This window comes from Osmia bicornis, chromosome 1 (assembly GCF_907164935.1).
Source record: "Osmia bicornis bicornis chromosome 1, iOsmBic2.1, whole genome shotgun sequence".
NCBI classification, from domain to species: Eukaryota; Metazoa; Arthropoda; class Insecta; order Hymenoptera; family Megachilidae; genus Osmia; species Osmia bicornis.
The window spans coordinates 16,780,798-16,797,903 of NC_060216.1; the positions used below are offsets into that span (position 1 = coordinate 16,780,798).

General features: G+C 35.5%; 1 protein-coding gene across 6 annotated transcripts in view; it reads left to right on the forward strand.

Annotated features, from left to right (window-relative positions):
- The window catches only part of LOC114871907 (neuronal acetylcholine receptor subunit alpha-7), a 114,677-nt gene that overhangs the window by 45,012 nt on the left and 52,559 nt on the right, over positions 1 to 17,106 (forward strand). For all 6 annotated transcript variants that reach the window (XM_029178486.2, XM_029178484.2, XM_029178485.2 and 3 more), the window contains exons 5-6: positions 5,744 to 5,853; positions 13,813 to 13,993. In XM_029178486.2, coding sequence (XP_029034319.1) covers positions 5,744 to 5,853; positions 13,813 to 13,993 — 291 coding nt within the window. The remainder of the gene's footprint in view (positions 1 to 5,743; positions 5,854 to 13,812; positions 13,994 to 17,106) is intronic.

Here is a 17,106-nt window from a genome sequence, read left to right on the forward strand (position 1 = left end):
ATGGACGTTTCGCAAAGGGCATCCTTACCAAGGGGAAAGTTTCATGATAAAGAATAAAGAATCTGAAAAGTGAAACTTCCTTTGTCATCAAAACGTCATTCAACTTTCCTTTTCAAAAGTAAGAGAAAATGAAAATTACTGATTCATTGTTTCTTCTAATGGTCATCGGTTCTAATGGTTATTTTCCGTTAAGAATATTGAAGGGGCGTTTATACAATATGTATCGCGTTTCAGTAAGGTTTAAGCTTTAAATCGATATATCGTAAGTGTAATTCGATGACACTTTTCAGTCATGGAATCGTCAAAGACTAAAACCATGTTCCGATTGAGAGCTTGTTTTCGCAAGGAAACAGCAATTGAAGCGTGTCCTTTGGCGGATATCCGATTTCAGAGAAACGATAACGCGTGTTCGTGTATCTGTTCAAGAATTCACGCTAGGTTGCCTTTGATTCCCGGCCAATTAACGGCAAGGATTCACCGAGTATCGCTACGGAGGATTCATCCAAGTATAGGTACCACCGTGGTATTAAACGATTCAACGTTGGTAGCAGGTGTTGCGATTTCCAGGACGAGACAGGGGAAACGGTCGTTCGACGCGACGCGACGTCCCTGGAATGCAGTAAATTCTCGGGAATAAAGAAGACCGTGTGTTCTTTCACGAGTAAATCGAATCTTTTCACGGTTTATCGTTTCAAAGGACAGATACTTGGTTTTCACGTTTATGGGTGGTACCAGTGTTTCCACATTTAATAATTAAAACCATTCGGTGGGCCAATCGTCGTGACCCAGATCTATGAAATATCAACAATGGTGTATTTATTACAAATTTAACACTTCGGAAAAATCAAAGGCTACCCTTGACGATTTTTTTCCTCTTAAATCAATTAAGGTTATTGGTAAAATTATGTTTGTGTGCATAAAACTATTGTCAAATTGCACATCACATATTTACTAGCTTATTAACAAGTCCAAACAACACTCTAGCAATTTCTCTTTTTGTAAAAGTTTCTCCACTTGTAATTGTTGCCAGTTGTTCGAATTGAAACTACACATTTCAATCAATAGGTAATCAAAAAACAATAATTAGCCACTCTCAATGAGACTACTGTTCATGTTTATTGAACAATTGGAAAAGTACAGGCATCGTAAAAATTGAGGGAAAAATGAACTTTCCATAATTCTAAAATGATACATAATGGTATTCCAATCTGATTATTATTGTTATAATATCTCTGTTTAGTTTTAAATTTTAGATAGGTTAAAAATTAATAAGAATCATTTTTTCGAGTTTTACGAAATCAATGAAAAATTTGTATAAACGAGAATTTATTGTTATACAAGCAAAATTTCAAAAAATATATGTATGTATTCTCGACAGCCGTTCCTATTGAAAGACTGAAATTATTTTTCAAAATTGGAATTGGCAATCGTAGCTTGAAAAAACTAAAATCGAAATATGAATCTTTTGTATTTTGAGATGAACAATTTCACCCTATCAACACGGTTTCTAACAAAAACTCTTTTGTAACAATACTGATGAATTGTAAGTTTGGAATCATTATATGAATGTTCAATTTATTTTAAAATGAAATTAAAGAAATATTTATTATAAATTAGAACTTTAAAGGATTAAGATGAACAGCATTTAATACGGTAGAAATTAATCCTATAGCTTCCAGCTCGTTTCGGAATTATCCCAATCGAAGCTTTCAAGTTGTTCTTGATGCAATTAGGGTAACTGGTAATATTGAAACACCTTGTATAATTTTTTCAAATTTTTCTGCAATTTTCTCTTTTATTTAAATATTCTGCTATCTTGTCATTTTCCATAAAAAAGTCAGTGTTAGAAAATTCCCTATGGTTGGTTGAGCGTTCGAATAAAAATAAGGAATAACAAGGCGAATAAATCAAGTTAAGCGAACAATTTAAGCAGAATACACGCTTTGTATCCTTTCTTTTGAACCTCGTCGCTGGTGAAATAATTCTTGCGTAAATTTCAACCTACACATACACAATGCATTCACGTTTACATGCAATAAAATGCATGCACACCAGTATGTGCATTCATAGCAAACCAGCTGTGAAACGCATGACATACCAACTATCGTTTAAAATAAGACCCATCAGATTTTCAAGAACCATTTTTCCTTTTTTATTTACCGCCTCACTTTTGCAAAAACATATTAACTGAAAAACTGAAAATACATTTAATTATTTATTATTACATAATGGACTGATTCATCTGAAATTTGGCAACAAAATTTTTCACAATTTCAGTTTTTAGAATTGTTAGATTAAATAAAATATATATAAAGAATTTTTAATTAAGGGAAATCTTCAATGAAAGAAACTGTAAACGTGAAAAATACGTATAGGTGGTTTCTTAATAAACTTCAAGGTTGGGATAGGATTAATAGAAGAGTCAAATGTATCACTAGGGAACACGAAGGGTTTAAATGAAGAATTCAAGGTACATACGAGCCGTTCCTCGCTTCTGACACACCCGAAAACCCTTAATCTATCCGAAGGCAAAGCTTCACACAAGTTACCCTATGCGAGGGCAATCTCCTCCACCGCATAACCCGATAATTCTAATTATCCTAAAATGATCAATAATTTCACTCCTCCTCGAAGCAAATGCGCTGTCGCAATGTATAATCGTACCTCAAAATTCCTGCACAAAACACACATGCAATTTTAACGTCATTTAGGAAACTGAGAAATCAAATTTCATTTTTGACAATTTATTTCTCATAAACCATGAAGTACACCAAAAAGCTATTACAGGCATTTTGTTGTGTATATTTTAAGGTATACAAAAATGCTTTTGGATCGTCTGTTCTTAACAAAGTGACGAAAATATATGGGACCAACTTTAACCCACCATATATGTAATTCGCATTTGTGTCATAAGAATTCTGTATGCATGCCACAAGAAAGAACCAATCTTCTCCTTTGAAATGGTTATAGTTGCATGTTGATGAGCCATTTGGTTTTTGAGATATCATAGTTCAAAGAAAAGCACAATTTTGGACAGTACGATAACAGTGTCTGGTTATCGACTACTGCGTCGGTCAGTGATGGACGCTGAGTCAGCGTGTTTTTTTTTTTTACTATTTACTACCTACTACTAGCGTGAGTATTTCCGAGGCAAGAAAGTAGGTCACAGCATTTCCGAGAATTTCAAGCGTCATTCATCTAGGCCTAAGCGGTATTTTCAAAGCCTTGTAACTTGGCAACTAATTGAGTTACTGATTGGCAACAAAGTGCATCTTTTGAAAAGGAATAATTTTTCTGATTATTCAAAATTATTCAATCAAAATTATTCAAGGTAAATATTATCATTAATAAGCAAAAATAATAAATAATATTTTGTATCTTATACTGAAGCTGAAAACCTGAAAAGGTTTCAGATTATTATTTTAATAATTTTCAAGTTACGAGGGTTAAATAAAACTTGTGGTACAAATTCAAAAATCAAAATTTCTTACTATCGCAATGAATTCAATGGATCGATATGGTTGTAACCGAAGTAGATTCATGGTAACAGTGTGGTTGCGAAAGATCGCCAGCAATCCTGCTCCTTAACCGAAAGCACGCGTTGCATTAATGCACCTGAGAGGGCTGGTCAAGTGCATACGTCCACTATTGTGGTCATCCGAAGATGGATGTGGTAATCCATAGCAGCTTGAACGATGGGCATTTGCAGGAGGATAATCCAATTCAGATGTATCTGACCCTTTCCTATAGTTGTCTATTTTCTATACAAAATTAATATCGAAGGAACTTTTCCTTTTCAATTCAAATAATTTAGATGTTTATATTTTAGAGGTCTATATTTTCTTTATTTAATATTCAATCGACATTCTTTCGAGCTTCTATAATATCTCACCGGATAAACATCCATAGTAAGGTGCAATCGTTTCTCCATAAAGTATCTTATGGAAAAAGGAAACACCTGGGACCGGAAGTTCTGTAATTTTACCAGAGAAACAAGTTATCTATCGATCGATAGATAAAGTAAAATTTATTTATCTTTTAATAATTTAACATATTTATTACTACTTGTGTGTAGTAATAAAATATTATTTTCTAGTTTGTTTATTTATATTTACTTGACAAGTGAAAATTTGATGATTCACTTTACGTTGATTTATTTTTATAACTGAGAAGCTGTTGAAAACTTATCCATGCATAAGTGAAGATGTAAAATAAGAAACTTGAAGGTTCCAAGAAGAAATCTTTTATATTGTTAGACCTTTCTTCAAGATTCCTCTTTGACTATTCCTGCGTATACTTGAAAGACTAAAATGGCTTCTATTGGCACAGATTATCACTTTATACATATAATATTGTAATTTATAAATTAAAATCAAAGTTACAAAATTTTTCTAAAATCCTGAAACATTTTTATCTTGTCTGAAATAATTATGATGAATAAGAAACGATTCTCCATGATAAGTGGCGTTAAGTAATGGATGCACCGTCATACTGCAGCTTAAAGGCCATGATGGTATTATTACCTAAAAGGCTTTCAGCAAATATAACGGAACGACTTCTCATTTAATATTCATGATAAATTTACCTTACTATGTTCCTGAAATTTTAATTTTTTAATGAATTGTGAGCAATGCAAATAATGTCTTAAATAAATAAGAAACATGATGAAGCTTTTAATTGTAAGAAGATATGTAGTAGTAAAACAATCCATGGGTACTAAATTTATTACCAAATTTCAAGATAAAATAAAAGAAATCAAAATGAAAACTGTCCCTTTCGAAATTATCCAATGACAAATTGTGTACCACAAATTTTCTTAGATGAGTTAAATTCGACTTAGAATGAAAGGCAGCAGGTCAGGTGAAAAAGAAAAAGGGTCCGTATATTTCAGCTCAAGCAGTGACTATTTTTTTTTTTTTTTCTTTTCGAGGAATGCGCTGCGACCTAGTTTTATGACGTTCGTGTGCAAACTGCATAGAAAGCACGTCGTTTTATAATGTATACTTCAATTTCCGGGTCTGGACGGTGAGTCTCGGCGTTTGCTCATTAGATTACGCGGCTGAACTGCACAAACGAGGAATTCAGAGGGGTGAAAGTTCGCCTCCCGTTTTCTAGCCAGGCCTACAGAGATACGCATCGTGTGTCTGCCTCGAGATTCTCAAGTCCCTTGCCTTTTCTATGTACCGACGACGATTCCTGTGGACCATGCAAACGAGGCGTAACGAACGCTCTTTTTCAAATAAAATTTCGTCTCAACGGACCCCGCAGAGTACTTTCTGTTTGATGCCTGTTCAAGCTTGCGGAAGGAGTTTCGTATTTTCGAACAGTAAAGGATCGCTTTCTATCGTTTTTCCTCCTTTTTTTTTTTTTTTTTTTTTTTTTTTTTTTTTTTTTTTTAGAGTCCTGAAGATTTTTGGAATGGTACTTCATCGTTTCTGTAGGCGTTTAACTGGAGGGGAGAGGATGGTTCCATCTCCCCGGGACGCCCAGCATGCAGTTTGAATATGTAAAAAGTTCCGAATTGCGGTATGATAGGTTTCTTTTTCTCCCTTATTCTACATTTCAAAGTGAATACTTTTACGATTTGATGTCAGGTTGACTATCGTGTTGGCTACTGTTTGAATTCACCTGCTAATTTCCACCTCCAATGGCCCATTTCCAAAATAAATAAATAATTAATCTTATTTCGTTAATGTTAAAAGCTTGTTACTAGTTTACTGACAACGTCGCTCGAATGTTTCAGGAATGGATGGACTACAACCTCCAATGGAACGAATCCGAGTACGGAGGCGTGAAGGACCTTCGAATTACACCAAACAAGCTTTGGAAGCCAGACATACTCATGTACAACAGGTAACTGAATCTTGCTCCATTTACATAGGGAATTCAGTTTCGCACGGTAAATCGAGAGAAACCCAATTAAACCGGCTACAAAACAAAAGTAAAGTTCGAAAATCCTTTAAATCAAATTCCATTTTATTTTAGACACTTTTTTTTTTTTAAATAAAAAGCTGTCCTCGAAGGATCGAGGAGTTAAGGATTTTAAGAATGTTTCAGAGATCACCAGCAATAATACATCATCGAGAATGAAATTTACTTACGTTCATTTTTGTTTGAAAATTCAATAAACTAATTGATTGAAATCGTCGATGGTACGTAAAGAAAAATTTAAAAAACAGAAAATTATCCCAGTGTTGCTTCGCATCTTAAAATATACATATATATTTTATTTCACACACTGAAACACGCCTATAGTATATTATTATTAAATATCCGTGGATTGCATGCACCAGTATTTTGTACATATTTATACATAGTAGATAGATATACCTCCCTGCAGAATTTTTTAATCCTAGTCTGCTAGATTTTTATAATAAATTTTGAATTTGTCACACGAATCAGTTGATTTTCAAATTAGTTGGTTCGTGTTCGCTACATTTTAGTACATTTTATACATAAATTACGCGGAGGCATTTATTGCATTCACTTCAGCCATATTCATTTTTTTCCAAAACTGGAAGAGCCATGGAGTTACAGTCAATTTTTCTGAAAGTGTAATGTAAGAAAAAAAAAAATTTAAGGAAATCGAATTTTATTTGATGGTACTCGCTCATGAAGGAAAAAAAAATAAATGTACAGGGCGGCTCAAAATAAATACACATTGAGAAAATAAAAAAAAAATCATTTCATTAATTTATTTATTTGGCAACTAGTCTCCGACTTTGCAGAAATTATTTACATGGATTTTCATTTGAATCAATAACCCTTTGCAATATTTGAAGTTATGTTTGTTACAATAAAAAATAAACGATTTGAAAATTTCTCCTTCGAGTACCAGCAAAGGAACTATCGCCCAAACACTGGGTCGACTTTGATGGATGCGAACGTCCTTCAATCACAATAGAAGAAGAAAAGTAGACTTTCAACGTCATGGCTTGCTTCTATTCTCACTTGTTCACACAGCCTCCTAGATTAATTTAGTTCTAGATATTTAATAGGCCTGCAACTGCGGGGCGAGCTAGCAGGAAGGTAGATGGTTCTAACTTAGGAGATATTCGGGTGTCAGGGTACCCATGACAGATTCGGACGCATGAAAGTTTGATGGGAGATGTAGGCAGTCTCTCTCCATGGTCCACCGACACCTCGGGTGGAAGGAAATGGCTGTAACAGGGAAATCTTTGGCGGAGGTTGCGAAGAAGCTTATATATAACAGTTAACTGACATTGAACTGTCTCGTGCAGGCTATTCAAGCCCAAAGCTACAGGGGCGACCATACAAGACAGCCTTCTCCTTCTACTTAGAGTCCTGCGACATTGGGGATGGCCCTATACGTTCCACGAGATCCCCATGCTTTCGGGTATCTTACGGGCACCCGGTTCAAATCAATAGCCTAGTCCCGACGTCCTGCTGGCCCGCAAAATTGATACGCCCGCTGCTCGCCTGCTGTCAGCCTCGGATTCACCATCGTCCGCGGCGAAATCGATCGACGCGACGCGACGCGACGCGTTGAATACACCATTCGCCACTCCGACGAATTATTACGCATTCTCACTGTGAGACCACGTCACGTAGGCAGCCTGCATAGTTGCGGAATTTCCGATCCGCGACCATGAATAATGGATTAACAAGGGCGACGGGTGGTTTAAGCTAAGACCAAACGGACATCTTCGGAACTTCATTTCGCGCTTTCGGGGTTAACTTGATAGGTACTTCCAGTCAGTTTATCTCTGAATCATTTAATTCGACTACCTAATCCAAACCGTATCGCGGTAGGAAAATAAAAAAGACAAACGACCGAGTCGCAGACGAAACGCTGAATCCTCTTTCAATGGCTGGCCAAGTTGGTCAACCGGTAGCTAACGTGAACCCAGAGAATTTCGAACGTGAATGGGCGTGTTCGCAAAGCTAGATCGTTTCAATTAATTGAACACACGTTGGGGAAACTTCGGTTTCAACCAGTGATCCAATGGGTCAGCAGAGTTCCACGGTTAGAAACTCGACGTACAGTTTACTTAAGATTAAACGAACGATTCGATAAAAAATACAAGAATCAAGTGAAATATGTTTCTTGTAAAATGGCGAATCTTCTATTCAGAGGAAATTCGGTCGATTCGCGGTAAAGGCAGAGCGTTACATGTATCCGTGAAGGTGTTCGGATGAAACGGATTTTACGAGCTGTACGCCAGCTCCCGAAGCTTTAACCTTCAGGTTATAGCAGCTTAAATTCAGTAGTACCACCTAAAAGTACCTTGAAGCGGGATTCGCTTTACGGTTTCGCAGGAAACACCTTTCTCTTTGGAAGAAGTACTCATAGTAACTGTTCCCCAGGGTACGTACGCCCCGCTACTAAATGGGCGCACGCTACCGTCTTATTTTTACCGAAATACGATTAGCAAAGTTGTAATCAAACTCAAATGGAACGGTGTCCAGTTCAATTTACCGCAAAGTTGATCCAAGCCTTGATGTTTGATCGAGCAAATTTCGCTGTTCATATTTGTCCAGGCAAATTTCATTTCTGCCAAACGTTTCGCCAGGAAAATGTAACGGGGGATTCGACGGTAAATTTTGTCATTTTCACCCTGTTGGTTTCGACAATATTTGTTTAATCTCGTTGTCTTCGAACAGCTGTTGTACCGTCGCGTGCTGCGCGCGTTTAAAATTCCTCGGTTTTCCTGTCGCTGCGCCATGCCATCAAAATCAAAACACGTAACCGTGTTTTGTCGTTCATGTAATTAACATCGTTAGCGCGAACGTCATAATGAGTATTAAAATTTACGAACTCCACCGTGACCTGGGGACAATCAGATCATCGTTAAATGTTACATGATAAATTTTTTACTAGGAGTATACAAAGTTTCCATTGGAAAAGTTTAACCCCTTTTATACATCATAATTAACCATATTATGGAATTTAAAATGATGAAAAGTTAACCCACTGATGGTATGTACCACGTTTGAATACGTCGATATCCCCTATTCACACCCACAGCCTTTTCTTTTTTCTAAAATTCATACTGTTCCTGCAGGCCTATGAAGATTTTTCTTCAAAAATTTCTCCATCGTAGCTTCTATTTTACCATAGTACACCTTTCGAACATCTTGGTCATTCCTGACCCATTTCCCTTCATCCGAAGTCCAGAAGATGTGTAGCTAAATCAGTTGTCAGTATGGTGATAACCCTGTATCACCCATAAACGACCATGAATTCGTCATAATTGCATTACATGCTGTTCCTGTGGTGATCACTCGCCTTAATCGGCTTAAGAACCATAGGATTGGACGTTGATCGGAGCGGGTAACTAGTGATGGTTTTTGGCCCGAGCTGATCCATTACTCACTCTTCAAGGAGCTACTTCAAACTCCTATGCCATTCAAAACTTGAGATATGACCTGAAACAATTAGACGTTTGGCTCTGTAGAATTTTGCATAGGTCAATCTAGAGCAAAGGAAGGACCCCCTGTAAAGGCAAGCCTTAAAGCAGGAGTTCTCAAAGGAGGACCCAGCTACCCGATTTGGGCTCTTATGAAATGATGACTTGCACTTATATAGAAAATGGAATTCCTATATTATTTGAAATTTCGGATATAACCCGTCCCCATTGAGTAGCTGAGTCTATAGGATCCTGTCTAGTCCTCAGGGAAGGGGAGGATCCAACAATCCCATTCAGATTCTTATCAGATGATGGCATGGAGACTCCTTGGTAGTTGTACTTATGGTCAAATTGAAGTTCCGATACCATTCAAAACTTGAGATATGACCCAACCTATTTAGAGCAGCCTAGGGGCAAGTATCCTTAGGGAAGGGGATGATCCAGCTGTGAATTGATGTCATGCAACTTCCTAATAATGTATCATTACCTACTCAATACTGATCGACAACACATAATACTATTAAATTACTCACAGTGACGTCTTGGTCTCACAGTCCCCCAACAGTGTCTTCCTTCACCTGAATTTTATCTGAAACAATTGAATGCTGATCTTTCTGATCGCGACTGATCGCGACTGATCTCGGAATCTCACAGGCCCATGGCGTTGGCGATGAAGGGTATTTAGCGGGTGGCAGCGGGTGTAATTATGTGAATAAAATTAATAGAGACGCGACGTCAGGCCACCCCGTTACTGCGGGCCACCGCAGCACCGGGCCCGTTGCCCGCTCCCTCTGAAACACGCGCAACACGTAGCCCAATGTTACGGCATTCCAGTCAAACGGCTGGAATACCGGTGTACGCGAACCACTCCAGTATCGCGATCAACCTCCTGGATCGAGCCACGAAATCCATGACCCATTACACATCGGTATAGACTGACATATCTCGAATTCATGGGTTTGACCGAGATGGACGTCGTCGTTTTATTTGTATAGACTGGCGCTCGAGCCCCGTAAGTGCTTGTAAAGGTACATCTTGAAACACTTAAACGTTTGTATCGATTCAATCCGCGATATTGCGTGATGGGTCATTCGGGAGGGGAGCATCCAACATTTGGCAGCGTTTCTATATGAAATTTCTCGGAAAATAAAATAAAATGTAACAGCATTGAATTCCTTCCCAGAAAGTATCAACTTTTTTTCATCCAGAAAGGTATCTGCTGAGTCAGGGAATACCATGAGAACATAAATTTCATCTAAAAGCAACGGTTGCTCGTGTAAAACCGCTTCGAAGCGGAAATGAAAATTCTTAAATCGAATCAGCAGCGGTGTTGGTTTTCACAGGAACTCTAGTTTCTCGTGAGTTATCCTCGTAATTGAAGCAGAACACAGAGAGAGAGAGAGAGAGAGAGGGTGGGTGGCTCGGCGCAGGTTGTTGCACTCGCGAGAAGGAAAGTTTTCGGTGGTAGAATAAAGAAGGGAGCGGGTATCGCGGCATGGTCGATGAAACCTCAACCGCTCGAATTTCCGAGGGAAAGGCAACCCACTTAAAACTCGCTCAAGACGAACTTAATCCGGTCGAATTGGAACACGTCGCGACGTTGAATGTCGAGATTAAACGTAAATCGTTTCAATGACGAATAGGCTCTTGCGAACAGCTGATTAATGTTGATCGTGTGGAGGCACCTTTACGGCCAGGAATAATGGTTATTCGTGAAACAAAAGCACGAAACGTTTCGCCCGAGTGCGAGTTACTTGTTGCTCGACGCCTGCTCTTCTGAATATCACCGCAGTAGGCATCACAAAGGGAGGAAAAAAGAGCGGAAGGGTCAGCGATCTTCATCCCGAAAGCTAGACAATGCCATGCAAAGATCGCGTCTTTGTGCGGTGGCGAACAATCGACGGAAAGCGTACCTGCAGAATTGGTAAACGACGCTGTACCCAAGCGATGCTTTGTTAATGGCCACGTGAACGGGAAACGGAAGGCTGGCAAATTCGGCGGATGCTCTTACAATTAGTTACTCCTATTACATCTATTTATCGCTTTGTCATTTTGTACATTTTCAAATAACTTTATATCAATTTATTTATAACAACTGCCAATGGTGAGATAATCATTTTGTTTTTCTTTGGACGTATAGTTTCCTATGTGACAGTGATATACATACATATGTATAATGGTGGCGACGCGACGCAACGTTTCAAAGCATTTGTTGGATTCTTGCCCAGTCGAACAATCAAAAATTATTGAATGGCTCCAATGTATAACGATGATATTTCAATATTCAATTTATTTGGGAAATATGAAATAACGCAAATATTTATTTTTTATTACTTTAGTGTTATGCAATAATTATGCATAATTTACAAAACTTGTTCACCTGAGAATGTTGAATACAACGTTTCACGTATAATCATTTGTATATCCAGTATAATTTAGTAGTAAATATGCAGAGAACATTAATTATTAATACTCAATGGCCTATATTTCTCGACAAATTGTATAAAATGATAATAATTGAAAATGAAATGTTTATTTTCTTTCTTTGAATAAAATATTAACACGGTTACATGGGGCATAATTCTTCAATTTTATAGTAAATAAATAATGATGGGGTTACATGTTAGAAACAGCTGTTCGCAGAGCAATATAAATAATAATACACAAAATTTGGAATGATTATAAATCCAATAATTTGATAAAGATATCAATCATAAATTTTCGAAAGATAAAAAATCAGACTCTTTCATTATAATATCGGATTATGTAAATACATAAATGAAAATCTTGGGTGGCAACGATCATTTTTACTTCGTTATATGTTTTTATTTTTGGAGATTTGAATATCAAACTGATTTAAATATTTAACATATAAGAATTTTTACATAATCTTAATTTCAATTCTCGAATTTCTTATTTCTTCCAGCAGGAAATAAATACTCGCGATAGAATCACCTTATCTTTATAAAAACTCTTCTGTTCTTCGGCGTTTCTTCTCTCGAATATTTTCTCCCTTTACATTTCCCTTTTTCTTTTCCTAGAGAAAAGCATCGTAGCCATCATAATGGCGGAGTTACTCTTCCGAGATGCACAGATGGTGCAAAATAAAAAGACTACAGTATTTTGATGTTCTGAAGCTCTCACGAGTAGCATACATATCATGACACATCCTTTTTCACTGCGACGATACCTGTTAAGCTGCTTTTCAACAGAATATCTTTTGTCAAATGAAACGGAGAATTAATTCGACACTTTGTGATTGAAAAATTGAAATTTTCCATATTTATATGGATTGAAAAGCGCTTTGAAATTTCCTTTTGGTCATATCGAACGATTCAATGATTTATAAATGAAAGGTGAATGATTGAAAATTGTTTCCTGATTGAAAAACATGAATTATTGACAAAGTTAAAGCTTTCTCTCTGTATTTTAGAGGTATTCAAATTTAGAATACTTTCTTTGAATTAGGTACTTTTTTGTTGAAAATTCAAAAGATTAATATAAAATTATTTACATCATATAACCTTCCTCCTTTAACTGGAGCATTGTTTTAATAGCTTCAAGCCTTTATGAGGTATTCTACGATTTGGATTTAAACGTAATATGTACCCTGTATATTGTTCTAAAATCTATGCCTTTATATTCGTGAACAATTTGCGTTTAAACTGGTGAAGGGTGGGGGGTTGATTATAATTAAATTAATTTCGAGAGTCTCTTTGATGGCTCATCGTTTGCATAAGTCTGATGTACGAACCTTTAGATTACAGTGTAGGCTTGGACGAGCACAAGAACGTAAGTACTTTAATTTCCTTTTGCTGCGCCGCGCCGCCGCGCCGCCGCGCCGCCGCGCCGCACCGAAGGCAGCCGGTTAAAATCGTTTCAAAGAGGGAACAAAGTGAAAAAGCTAAATGTATTCGACGACAGACGACTCGACACAGATATTCAACGTTAACCATTCAATCTTCTGATTACACTAAATATTTCAACACTTTCCTTTGTCTTAAACACGTTTAGGATGATCACAGATGTCATTAATATGAAATATTTATATGAAAATTTTAATTCATTAATCCTTGACACATTTATCATATTAGAATTAATTATTATGAGAGAAAAAAAGAAACAATAATAATCCACAAAATGGTCGTTGCAACCCTTAGAATTTTCCGATACCCAAAATTAATTTTCCCAAAATAGAAAAAGGTTGAAACAACACAAAAGATCAAAAGTAATAAAACAATACCTTACAGGAAATTTATTACAACCGTTAAAAAGACAGCTATTGTTTAAAAAATTTAATTAAAAATTGATATCTACCAAAATGATCGGCCAATGATTAAGAAAAACTAAAAAATATGTAAAAATACGGGTGAATCGTGACTAAAAAGAAACGCGATTGAGGTTGATGACGAGAATTAATGATGTAATGTAAACATATTAGTGCGGATGAGGGTTTCGACGGGACGTACCAAACAAACGTGGTGGTCACGCATAACGGCAGTTGCCTGTACGTTCCTCCGGGCATCTTCAAGAGCACTTGCAAGATAGACATCACTTGGTTCCCCTTTGACGACCAACACTGTGACATGAAGTTCGGATCCTGGACCTACGACGGCAACCAGGTACACTACTGTCTCCACTTACACACTATACACGCTCAAAATACACACACCAAGCACCATATACTCTTACTGATCCCAAATTTCGCGTTCCTCTCCTTCGATAAACAAAAATCTGATTTTTCAAACTTTTTCACACTTGGCTCATTCAAAAAACATAATATCGTCATGGAGAGAAATACTTATATTTATTTTTTATAAATTTAAATGTTAGATATCAATTACTTATAGGTAGGTACATATAAATATTATATAATAATCAAAAAAGAATTCATAATGAAATTTAATTAATTTCAACAAAATTCTTAATCAAATTATTCTTTGTATTATTAATTACAGTTCATATTGAAATTTTTATCCGCAGTATGATTGTATAGCATATAAAACTTTTTATCTAAATGTTTATGAAGAATATCAATACTTTTTTAAATAACTCTCCATTAAAATGTTAATTTGAACAAACGCTTCATTCCTTTCCCCCGATAAATGATATACATAATTGGATTATTGTACCTATAATATTTAATATTTCTTCTCGTATTTTCAATTTCTAGAGTATTAATTGAAGTTTATTGAATTACTACGCCAACTGCTTATATTAATTCCTATGATGAAATCGATACTGTATTTAATAGAGTAAATTAATGGCGAACATTATTAAATTTTCAGTATTCAATTTCATCAAAATTTGTATCAATCTATTGTTTTATGACATAATACAATATTATCTGAAAATCGCACTTGTAATACATTAATTTAAAGCTCAGAGTATCGCAAAAAGTACTCCATAAAAAGCTCATCGATATTCTTAACACAAAATGAATGATTGCTATTTAAATCGAATGATGATGTTTTTTTGTCACGAATTATTAGCTTGATCAATCGATATGAAACAGCCAAAGTAGATATCAGTAATGACGTTTCATTTATAATGATTCTCTCGATGACGTAGGAATCGGTGCCAAGATATTACCACGATATTCAACCTGCCAGAAATGTCATCACGATCCCACTACATACCTATAAACTCCCTCTTCAGGCTTCTTTGTCCGACACAAGAACTCAATGCAACACAATAGCAACGCTCCATAGATAGCCGTTCGTTCTCACGCTTCGTAGCTTCAGCTCGGATTTTTATATATAATATAGGTATACATATATTTATAGGTATATTATATATATTATGCACATCTATCAACATACATGAAATATCGAGGAGTGGGAAGAATGATAACATCCGGTTGATAAGAATATCAAATCACCTCTCTCGCTATGTTTTTTCCTCGTTTTATCATTTTTTTTTTAAATTATTTTTTATTCGAGTTTTGGAACTGCAGTATTTAACACGTGAATTTCTCATCCGTAGCTGATTCACGCGTTAATTGTATTCCACTTCCCCGAGGCTGATTACCGCCGGAAATGTGTAGCGTGAACCATCGACGGATTAGAACTGGTCCTATTCAATTATTTCCGAATTGCGGCCACTTCAGGTAATCGTCATTAACCAAACGAACAGTATTATCGACATTATAATGTCGTCGAGTGGTTGCATAGATATGTTTGGGAATTTTTTCTGGAGAAATCATGAAGTGTATGAAAAATCTGTTATATAGGTACATTTCATTTTTCATATCTTAAGCTATAAAAGTATGTTTTTGGATTTTTTATAGTCAAAAAAATGGCGATAACCTTTTAACTTACATTATTTCGATCATTTTTATAATGAAAAGGTACATTAATTTGAGGAATGGATAGTGATTTATTGCAAGGAAATGAACAAGAGAAAATGAATAGCTTTGAAATTTCCCTGAAGTATCGTATTGGCTGCTATTTCAATTGAAATTAATTTCAAGCGAACGAAAACAGTCCTGTCAGCATTCCAATTTCATTCGTCAGGTTTCAATCTTTCTGCTAGTGAAACTGAAGTTATTCATTTAAATGGCTATCACATGATTGATACATCTCATCGTCAATGAGCAACTAATTATATGTATGTACATATGTAGGTATGTACTGTGTTTCTTCCTAAAAAGAATTCAATAAAATTAATTAAAATATACAATCATGAAACAGAGGGACAAAATTTTATTTTACCGATGTCATAAATTAGACAAGTAAACAATATTTCTGATTTTAATTAAAATTTAAACTGAAGCACATTGTGTTTGACTAATAGCTGACTTGTACTACTTACAAAAAGAAATTTTAGTTGTTGTAATTACTATTGACAAGTAAACTTGCTTGTATCTAATTATTTATAAAATGTTAATGAATTTTTTTTTTGCACAATTAAGATCATGATTTTGATTTTGCACAGTTTGCAATATCTGAAGCAAACTGGCCCATAAATAAAATATGAAATGGCAGGTTTGTCTCCTCTATGAAATTTATGCAAAATACGTTTAGTTTTTACCAGTTTTCAAAAGTATTGTTCTCAAGTAAATATTTGTTTATCGATTAGTAGGTATCGTTCAGGGGGTTCTGCTGTTAACAACGATCGAAATAAATCGAATAAACGTCAGACAAGCCTAACGATAATGAAATGTCTAACGAGATATCAATGTCTGTCGAGGCGAATTTCCGTGAAAAGCTTCACCTGCCAACCACCATTTTCCAACGTTAATTATCCTTGACATCGGTTGTCATTTTCTTTTTTGCACTCTAAAATTAACACTGGGACATTAACAAATTTATTGACAGTTTAAAATCTTGACTGCAAGCTTCTCTGATTTCGTAGTCCCTGATTATGAGCCTTGACTATTCGTGTTTAAAGGGATTTTTAATAATTATTTAATATGGAGTATTTTAATAATTAAAATTAGATAGAAGATAATTTTTACACGTAAAATTTGTAAAATTAAATTTTACTTTAGAAGTACTTGAATTTTGAAATGGCATCAAAATTTTATATACATACTCCATAATTTATTATATTTTTTATGGAAAGTAGGTCATGGTAGTGCATAATGAATTTGACATAGAAATTTGTTATTAATATGCAAAAGAAGTATAGGTAATATAACAAGTTGGGAATTTGTTTTTAATATACTGCTATAAGTTGAGTCATGAATAAATTTTGTTAGAAGGTTATGTAAATTTGTAGTATTACAATTATA